This window comes from Lacerta agilis, chromosome 2 (assembly GCF_009819535.1).
Source record: "Lacerta agilis isolate rLacAgi1 chromosome 2, rLacAgi1.pri, whole genome shotgun sequence".
NCBI lineage: Eukaryota > Metazoa > Chordata > Lepidosauria > Squamata > Lacertidae > Lacerta > Lacerta agilis.
Window position 1 is genome coordinate 110,277,384 of NC_046313.1, and position 10,417 is coordinate 110,287,800.

General features: G+C 46.3%; 2 protein-coding genes across 3 annotated transcripts in view; one reads left to right on the plus strand and one right to left on the minus strand.

The window, feature by feature from the left end:
• The window catches only part of LOC117042654 (oocyte zinc finger protein XlCOF6-like), a 663,370-nt gene extending 652,953 nt beyond the window's left edge, over positions 1–10,417 (minus strand). Inside the window, exon 1 of the mRNA XM_033142231.1 lies at positions 10,264–10,417. The gene's annotated coding sequence lies outside the window, so the exon portion shown is untranslated. The remainder of the gene's footprint in view (positions 1–10,263) is intronic.
• On the plus strand, positions 440–7,152 carry LOC117042718 (zinc finger and SCAN domain-containing protein 30-like). 2 transcript variants are annotated; one of them, XM_033142338.1, is made up of 4 exons: positions 440–595; positions 2,200–2,804; positions 4,847–4,976; positions 5,739–7,152. In XM_033142338.1, the coding sequence occupies exons 1-4, from the start codon at positions 574–576 to the stop codon at positions 6,584–6,586; spliced, it is 1,605 nt and encodes a 534-aa protein (XP_032998229.1). In that variant the 5' UTR covers positions 440–573; the 3' UTR covers positions 6,587–7,152. The 2 variants fall into 2 exon arrangements, with proteins under 2 accessions (XP_032998229.1, XP_032998230.1); XM_033142339.1 differs by having other exon boundaries at positions 5,742–7,152.

Below are 10,417 nucleotides of genomic sequence, written 5' to 3' on the forward strand. Positions count from 1 at the left end.
TGGACAGTGTTCTCGAAGCTACTAACATGAGTTTGGCCAAACTGCGAGAGGCAGTGAAGGATAGGCGTGCCTGGCGTACTCTGGTCCATGGGGTCACGAAGAGTCGGACACGACTGAACGACTGAACAACAACAAAATCCCATTGAACTTAATGGGACTTAACGACTCAGTAGACAAGCACAGGTTGGGATTGCAATGTGGTCCTTTTGCTGGACAGGAAACACCTGATCACGCAGATGTCGCTCATTATTCCCTCTTTCTTTCTTTTCTATTTTCTTTTTCCCCCGCAAAATTGCGAGTTCCCGAATGGAAACAGACTTTCCAACATTTATGATCTGGGGGCGGGGGACGCACCAATGAACTCCAGCGTTCGCTGCGAGGCACTGAAAGAGTTAAAGGGCATTGAACGCGGATGCCTAGAGTGGCCGGGTGTGTGTGACAAATTGGGGGAGAACTGAGGAAAGCAAAGCCACTTTCCCCTCCTCCTCTCTTTTTTAATTGAAACACAAATCCCTCCCCCTTTTGGATTTCTTATCCTTGGAGCGATTAGGGGGCTGCTTCCAAGGGCGAGCAATGCAAAGCCTGCCTGAAGCAGGTGAGTTCAAGGAAGGAGGAGAGGGGATGTGGATTGAGCGGAATCTAGCAGAAGGGGATCTGTTGGGACAGTAAGCAGAGGGTGAGAGATGAGACACTTCTCAGGCTCAGCAAGTGCCCTCAGGGCTCAGTGGAGATCAGGGCTTCCCCCTCTCACCAAGGGCGTCAGATCAGTTAGGAAGGACCATTGATACTGGTTGTGAAGGAATAATGGGTGCTGTGCTAATCACAAATTGTACTTATTTATTATCATAATCTTCGTCATACCTTCAGGATTGCCGCACCGCATATATGCTGGCTCAGACAACTGGATCTGCAGAACTGGCAATGTTAACAGGTGCCACACATACTCCTTCTGCAGCTGCAAGAAATTTATCCTTTAGTGTGGCAGGGCCAACACCTTGGAGATCCCTGCCTGCCTGTTAATAATAACAATAACAATTATTATTATTATTATTATTATTATTATTATTATTATTATTATTATTATTATTATTATTTATACCCCACCCATCTGGCTGGGTTTCCCCAGCCACTCTGGGCGGCTCCCAACAGAATTATTAAAAACACGATAAAACATCAAACATTAAAAACTTCCCTAAACAGGACTGCCTTCAGATGTCTTCTAAACGTCAGATACTGTTGACATCAGTGAGGTCACCTTCGCTGTGCTCTTTGCAGCACCTGCTTAAAAACATTTTTGTTTAGGCAAACCTATCCAGACACATAGATGCTGGTATGTTTGAATATCGTTTATTTTATTTTATTTTATTTTATTTTATTTTATTTTATTTTATTTTTATTGATTGATTGATTGATTGGGAAAATGTTATTAACTGTTTTTATTGTTAATTTTAAAATTTACTGTAAGCAGAGGTTTTATCCCAGCCTCTTGCTGTAGAGCAAGGTTTCCCAATCTTGGGTCTCCAGCTGTTTTTGAACTTACAACTCCCATCATTCCTAGCTAGCAGGACCATTGGTCAGGGATGATAGGAATTGTAGTTCAAAAATAGCTGGAGGCCCAAGTTCGGGAAACACTTCTGTAGAGCATGAAACTCTTAATGCCCGGAACCCTGGAGAGCTGTTGACAGTCTGACTTGGCATAAGGCAGCTTTCCGCAGAGATCCTGCAGCCCTTCAGACATTGTTGAACGCAGTTCCCATGAGGCCACAGCCAGCATGGCCAATGATCAAGGATGATGGGAGTTGTAGTCCAGCAACATCTGCAGGGTCACATGTTCTCCATCCCTTCTGGGAATGAGTCATGGATGGTTGATAGCACATATGCTATGTTTTTTATTAACAAAATGTGTCTATTAGGGCAGTGTTTTTCAACCTTTTTTGGGCAAAGGCACACTTGTTTCATGAAAAAAATCACGAGGCACACCACCATTAGAAAATGTTAAAAAATTAACTCTGTGCCTATATTGACTATATATAAAGTAATTCTCTTGAATTTTTCAATTTTTCCCACGGCACACCAGGCAACATCTCGCGGCACACTAGTGTGCCGCGGAACAGTGGTTGAAAAACACTGTATTAGGGGAGAGTAAACATGCCCGGCTTTCATCACCTGTTGCTTATTGGCATTGCTTTTCTTTTCCAGGAATAAAAATGGAGGAGCAAGACCTGAATTGGGTGACAGGTAGAATCCAGGTTCCTCTGGCTGGGGTAGCTCTGCAGCGGATTAAGCAAGAGCCAGGCCAGGGTCCACCACAGGGCTGGGAATCTCAGTGGCAGAAGTGTCTGCCACTGCAGATGCAGGCCCCACTTTCAGGGTGGAAAAGCTTGCAGGTGCCTCAACACAGGTCCATGGGAGATCATAAGGATACCCAGGTCTCTTTCAGCAGGTGGCCTGGTAGAAGGGAAGATTCTCCTGTGAAAGTGAAGGAAGAGATTCTGGATGAGGATGCTGCCAGCTTGGAGATGCGGCGCCAAAGCTTCAGGCAGTTCTGCTACCTGGAGACTGACGGCCCTCGAGACGTGTGCAATCATCTCCAGGAACTCTGCTATCGGTGGCTGAAGCCAGACAGACACACCAAGGAGCAGATCGTGGACCTGGTGGTTCTGGAGCAGTTCCTGACCATCCTGCCCCAGGAGATGCAGAGCTGGGTCTGGAAACGTGGTCCAGGGAACTGCACGGAGGCTGTGGCTCAGGCGGAGGATTTCTTGATGAAGATCCACCGGGAGGCCATGAGAACAGAACAAGAGGTGAGGGTTTTGCATGTGGAGGGCAATGACAGCTTGGCATGAAAAAGGTCCCGGGTTCAGGCCTTGGCATCTGTAGGGCTGGGAGAGTCTCTCACTGAAGATCCTGAAGAGCTGTTGCCAGTCAGTGTCGTAGACAATAGAGCCAATAACCCAAAAACCCAATAACCACCCTGTGGGGATGTTGAGGAAAGTAGGAGAGGATATATTGATTAAATATTATCCCTCCTCACTCAGGCTAGTGAGCAAGCAGCAGAGCACATTCCCTTGCACATTGCTGGAAGCAAGTTGATGGATTCGTTAGCATCATTTAAGTTGAGCAATCTAGTGTGACATGTCCAGTCTGGATTGTTCCTGGTAAGTCCCCCCCCCCTTATTTCCCTCTTAAAATAATAATAAAATGACAGTCTTGTTGAAAAGTAAGAGTAAAGTTTACTTACATTCAGTTCACAGTATTGTCCAGAAGGCAGGCTTTATCTTGTGGTTACAGTTACATTTGTAGAGAGAAGAAGTCTGAGCTAGCCCTCAGACTTTCTGCCTTGTGGCTTCCATCCTCTGTAAGGATGAGCCATGTGCTGCTGGCTAAGAGCCAGAAGAGAGTAAGATGGCAAAAGAGCAAAAGAGGAAGATTACTGCATGACTAGCCCTTTTTATAGGGTCTGCTAGAGTCATGCCCATCTATTTGGTCACACACACACACACACAGGGAGGATGCTCCAGAGCTGCTATGACAGGAAGTCCTCCCTGTCTGGAGCAACATTTCCCTGTGTATCCACTCTAGTCAACAGGAAATTTGTATTTGACTGCTTCAGTGATGATACATCCCACACACACCCCTCCCCAACACATTGTAAAAGAGCATTGGATGTCAAACAGCCAAAGCCCTACTTCAATAGGAACATTTTTGCCTGGTGCCTACAGGTGTATAATGAAGGTGCCAGATGAACCTCCCTGGGGAGAGCATTCCACAGATGGGGAGCCACAGCAGAAAAGGCCCCTTCTTGTGTTGCCACCTTCCGGACCTCACATGGAGGAGGCACACAAAGAAGGGCCTCAGAAGATGAACTCAAGGTCTAGGAAGGTTCATATGGAAAGAGGCGGCCCTTGCGGTATTGTGGTTGGGTGGCACCTTGTACCCAGAGCTGTCATTCCTATAGGACTTAGTGGTGCATCACGCCAGGGTGCCAGCCTCTCAGGGGCGCCTCAGCAAGTGGGGGAGCTGCGCAGCTTTGCCAGTGGCCTTCCCTTTCCCTGCACGTCTACTAGCTGCGCCCCACCAACCATAAGGTTGGAGGGCATGCAGCTTCCCTCCCAAGCCTCTGCGGGGATCGCTCTCCTCCCGAGGAGGCTTGGGATGGGCACAACTTCACTCCCAAGTCTCTGCGAGGATCGCATTCCCACGCAGTGGCATGGGGGAGAGTTGTGCCCCCCCATGGCTGGCAGTGCGCAGCTACAGCCACCCCAACACTATCTGTGGTAATTTGGGGGCACTGGGCGGATATTTGCACCCAGGCGCCGCATCTGCTAAAGACGGCCCTGCTTGTACCTCTCCTTCCAGCAACTCCTGCAGTCAAGCTGGTGCAAGATGTATTGCTCTGCTTTCCTTTGGACCACATCAGCAAGGTTGAGAGGGGTTTTTTTGTCCTCTGGGTATCCCAGGACCTCCATGTACACCACCCAGGCTTGCGCCCCAGGCAGGTAGCTCTAGTGTCAGTCAATTATGCAGCAAAAACAACACAGGAGGCTGCGGTTTCACTTCACCCCCAGAGGTGTACGCCATTGTTTCTCAAGAAAGGCAGATGCCAACAACATCAGAGACTTCAGGGAAGGTCTAGCCCAAGATTCCTTTGAAGAAAGTCCGTATAAAGGTTAGCAAATAAATATTTAGCACAATGTCACTTAGCTCAGGTCTGCCTACACAGATTGACAGTTGCTCTCCTGGCCCTTTGTGGAGGTAGGGTATTGAATTAGGGACCTTCTGCTCTGCCACTGAGTTGTGACCCCTGACAAGAGGATCCCGAACTGTGTGCCTCTTCCTGTTTCAGATGCCTGGCCTTTCAGAAGAAGGGCCTGTTAACTTGCCAACGTTGGAGCAGAATTCATCTCTTGGAGCAGAAATCCATCTCTTGCTGGAAGCCAAGCAAGAGGGTGATGATGGGGAGACCAGGTTGGTGGGTAAGGATTTTATTACGGCTAAATGTTAACGAGTTTTTTTTCCTGAGGTTCTTTCCGTCATTCTCCTTCCAGCACTGCTCTTTGACGGAATTATAGGCTGCCCTGTACAGAAACCTCTTTCTGTGGGCCTGTTTAGGGAACAGTGCTGTATTGGGAAGATTTTTAATGTTTAATGTTTTATTATGTTTTTATATATGCTGGCAGTGGCAACCCAGTCAAATGGGTGGGTACTATAATTAATTAATTACTAGCTCTGTTCAGGTTTCATACCACGCAATAGTTTGCACTAACCATGGCTTAGAACCCAAACCACAATTTCAGCTGCCAGCAAGCAAACCATGGCTTAGAGCTGATTTTCCACTTTAGGGACTACAAAACTTGGACCAAGGAAACATTTGGGACTTTTCAGCTCAGGATTACAACTCCCTTCAGCCCCAGCCAACACAGCTGGTTAATGGGAGTTGTAGTCCACAACAGCTGGGAGTACCAGGTTGATGAAGAACCTTACCAGAGGAGAAAAAGTCAAGTAAATGGAGCCAGTTCCTCTGAGGAGCACCTGAGAGGGGCACAGAGGGCTGGGTCTGGGTCTGGGGGTAGAGGAAGAATGAGGAGAGTCATGAGAACCAGATAAAGAAGGCCCCAGGCCAGAGTTGCTCCACTCCTCCTAAAACCAATACACCACATTAGCTATCCTGTATTATTATTGGAGGCAAAATGTAAGGTAAGAAGAGGTAACTTAGGTTGTTTTTCGATGTCTTCCAGCAGGTGATATGCAAGTGAGGATGAAGGAGGAGGATCTTGAGCTGGAAAGACTTGACTGCATGAACGTTGACACAACATCATTGAAAAGTGCTGAAGGCCTATCCCTCCAGGCCACTGAGGAGGAAGTGAGGGATATAGGTCAGCACAGACCCATACATCACCAGGAAGTCCCTCTGGGAACAGCAGCAGAACACACTGCTCACGCCAAGGAATGTGATGAAAGGTCCTTCCAAGGGAGGATTCGTGGGTATAAGAGAGAAAAGATGGCCTCTGACACTGGGAAAAGCCTCTCCCAGAACTTGGTCCTTCTCAATCGACAGAGAATACAAAAGAGAGAAAAGCCCTTCAAATGCTCATACTGTGGGAAAATCTCAAACGGAAGGACAAACCTGATGATACACGAGAGGACCCACACAGGGGAGAAGCCCTACGAGTGCTCAGAATGCGGGAAAAGCTTCAGCACCACCTCGAACCTCATAAACCACAAGAGGGTACACACGGGGGAGAAACCATACACATGCTTGGCTTGTGGACAAAGCTTCAGCCATAACGCATCCCTGATAAGACACAGGAGGACCCATACAGGGGAGAAGCCGTACGAGTGCTCAGACTGCGGGAAAAGCTTCATTCAGAAAGGAGAACTGATTGCGCACAAGAGGACCCACACTGGGGAGAAACCGTACGAGTGTGCCGAGTGCGGAAGAAGCTTCAGCACCAGCTCTCACCTGATAAGGCATAAGAGAGTCCACATGGGCGTGAAGCGATGGAACTGTGTAGACTACAGCAAAGGCTTCCATCGGAAACTCAGCCTTATGAAGCACAAGGGGACATACACTGAAGAGAAATAATAAAAGTATAGAGGAAGGATGAGGGAACCTGTGGTTCTCCAGATGTTTGGGACTCCCACTCCCACCAGTCTAAGCTAGCATGACCCAATGTTTGGGAATGATGGGAGCTGTAGTCCAGCAATATCTGAAGTGTCACGGGTTGTCCAAGAATATGGGTAGAGGGCTTCAGGTAGAAATCCATATTGTCTTGTTTCCACGATGGAGGTGGACAGAGAGAGGCTGTGATTAGCAGCTCAGGAATAGCTTGGTCCTTACAGTTTCTAAAAACATACAAATAATGTGTGCAAACATAATTTTTCCAATCTTCTAACCATGGTTGTAGATCAATATCATGCCACAGATTCCCTCCCCAACTCCTCTATAGTACACCCTGCTTTCTTCCCTCAGTGGACTTAACCATAGCTCAGGATTGTGTCTACCTGTAGCTCGTGTTAATCAGGATTTGCACACCTGCTTAAGATTCTGGTTGCAAAGTCTTGTCTGAAGATAACCATGGTTAGAATTACCTGTAGTGCTGTTGTCAATGTAACACGGCACCATGGTTAGCTCTAAAAAAAGGGAGGAGGGGACAAGAATTCTGGCAAAGGGAGAGAAGATTTGTATGGATGGAGAGTCTGTGAGCACATATTTTGCACCCAAACCATGGGAGAATGTTGCCGCTGGCACAGGCTGCTCTCTGTGCACACCCTCCTGAACAGACCTCAACTATTTATATTATTTATTTGTAATACTATCTGTCAGTATAAAAAAATGCTGTGATGGTGAACCATGTAAAATCAAGAATAAAATTGCCTCTGAAAATCCAAGTGCAAATGATAAATCACTACATCAGATTACTACTATTAGATCAAAAGAGATAGGTCAACCCTCAAGACCAGTTTATTGTTATTCAGTTTATTTTTTATTCACGTTATGGAGAAGAATTGGGTGCCACCAGGACACTCCAAATCCTGTCTTGGCTGCTCCCAACTGCTGTGTATAAATCAGGGGTGGGGTACCTCTCTAACCCTTGGAATCCCACCTCCAGGATGCACTCCTGCTTTGTTCCCCACTTGTTTTCTTGTCCGACTGGAATGTCTTCTTGAACTCATAATGTATCTTGCGTCTCTGGAAAGCTACAAAGGTAAAGTTTACATTTGTTGTTTCTCCCACTTACCGCTTGGACACTCCCACTGTTGGCATGTGACCCTCGGAAGGTTGCTCAGAGGGGAATACAGCTCTTCTTTTTTTGTAAAATAATTGTTACTAATTTTGTAAGATTTTTAACAAAGATAATATAAAACATATTTTTTTTAAAAAAAGAAGATACTTTAGAAGAGAAAAAGAATAGAAAGAAAAAAGAACAATAAGTTCTTACATTCATAAATTATATTTACATATTTAGGTGACTTCCCTTGGTCCCCCCAACTGAATTTCAAAATCATATCACTTTCTAGCAATTTACATATTCAGTATCTCAACCATTAAACTTCATAACATTATCGTCTTAACCTGAATCATAAAGAAAAATAGCAGAAACCTATAGCTACTTCCTAAGGCAACACTAAATACTATAATACTTGTTCAAATAAATTTTAAATTTCTTCCAATCTTCAATCGACTCTTCTCCCTGATCGCAGAGTCTTCCAGTCAGTTTGGAAAGCTCTATAAAGTCCATCATCTTCATCTGCCATTCGTGTATTGTAGGTAATTATTGGCTCTTCCAATTCTTAGCAAGTAGTAGCCTCGCAGCAGTTGTGGCATACAAAAAGAATGTTAAGTCTTTTTTGGGTATTTCTTGTCTGACAATTCCCAGTAAAAAGGCTTCTGGTTTTTTAATAAAAGTGTCTTTCAGCACTTTTCCCATCTCATTATAAATCTTTTCCCAGAAGTCCTTGATCCTGGGGCACGTCCACCACATATGAAAAAGGTCCCTTCTTTTTCTTTTTCCAACATTTGTTATCAGATGTACAGTACATTTTTGCTAATTTCACAGGTGTCAAATACCATCTATACATTGTTATAGCCTGGGTTAGTGATTCAGCAAGTGATTTCAGCTCTCTGACATAGCAGGCAGGAGACAGCTTCTTCATGTAACACTCTTTATTAAGGCAAACAAGACTGGGGAACTGAGGAGAGGGAAGCTACATTTATAGGGACAGAAGACTGGCTAGAAAGGATACATTTTGGAGGGAACAATCTCAAGCAATCACAAAGCTGCCTTTTGGTGGGAACCAATAAGACTGAGGATCCAAATGCAGCAACTTGAATGAACCAATAGTAGCTGTTCCTTCTGGAACAGGAAGGCAGTTACTTTCCCCTAATGTGAATACAGACAATAGTAATACAAATATGATAACCCTTGAATCAGTACACAACATACATCATCTTCATAATGTTTTCTTTCAGTACAGTACATGCAGTAAATTTAATACCTTTCTTCCACAATTTTTCCGAATCATTTATCATAATGTTAGGCCCTACGTCCTTTGCCCACTCTATCATAACTGATTTCACTTGTTCATCCTTTGTATGCCATTCCAATAACAAATTATACATTTTGGAAAGATTTTTCACCTTTGTATCTAGCAATTCTGTTTCCAATTTGGATTTTTCTGAATGAAAACCCAAGTTTTTATTACCCAGTTTGAAGACTTCATTAACCTGATGATATTGCAACCAATCATTTGGGAATACAGCTCTTCAGATCAAAAAAGGTTCTCCATCCCTGCTATAGATGTCTAAGAGCATCGGCATAAGTGCCCTGTGGAACCCAGATTCCAAGGAGCTGAAGAGCAGCCCCCCAGAAGCTACTGTTTGCAACCGACCCTGGAGGTAACTGCTGTGAAGCTGCTGTTGGTTGCCATCTTGAGTTTCTTGGGACCCAGAGCTGAAGCCTGGATACATGGTGCGAGGAGCAGTGCGGCAGGTGGCAGTGCTGTGTGTGGCGGTCAGCTCAGCGGAATCCCACCTTTGTCGCCAGTGAAATATACTCGGAGTCAAGTGTGAATTTCATGCACTTTATTCAGCTCATAGTAATGAGGAATGGAAGTTTCCCCAAACGTCTGCTTTATATACACTATTTACACAATGGGCCCCACGTGATTGGCTAATTCCAGGATACTCCTGTAGGCCAATTAGGTTGCGGATTCACTTCCACCTGGAGCTGGATTGGGTGACTCCTGCGGACCAATAAGACTGCTGTATTCTGGATCCTATTGTTCTAGGACCAATCAAACTGCTGCATTCTGAATCCTATTGTTCTAGGACCAATCAGACTACTGCATTTTGGATCCTATTCAACTCAGTACATAACAGGCTCCCTGATGAATAACAGGGAGAGGGGTGGCAAACTCAGGGAGACAGAAGCCCCAGGTACGCCGCTGATCAGTGGGAGACTATATGCAGCCTCCATCGCGAAGCAGCAGCTGCCTTGGACCCCTCATTGCGCCCCTTGAGCTCAGCATCGTCTATAGGACTGAAGGGAGCAGCTCCCCAGGGTCTCAGGCAGGGTCCCTGCCAGCCTGACCTAGAGATGTTTGCCTGTGCCCTCCTGCAGATGCCGTACCCCCGAGCTGCACCCCTTCCCCTTCCTGCCCGGTTGGGGGGGCGCCTTGCAGCCTACTGCTAGACTTCGGGCCTGATCCTGCCAGGCAAGGCGCACATGCTCTTCGCCCTCCTGCCCCCCCCTCTTGCACCTCTGACTCCTCGCTCCGTCCCTGCACCGGAATCCGGCTCCTCTCCAGGGAAACTCGCCAGGCGACTGGCCACTGCTCCTCCGCTCTCCTCGGCGGGGGGACAGGAAAGTGCAGCCGCTCTCCAGTCCCCCTGGCTGGCCCCGTTTCCTGCCTC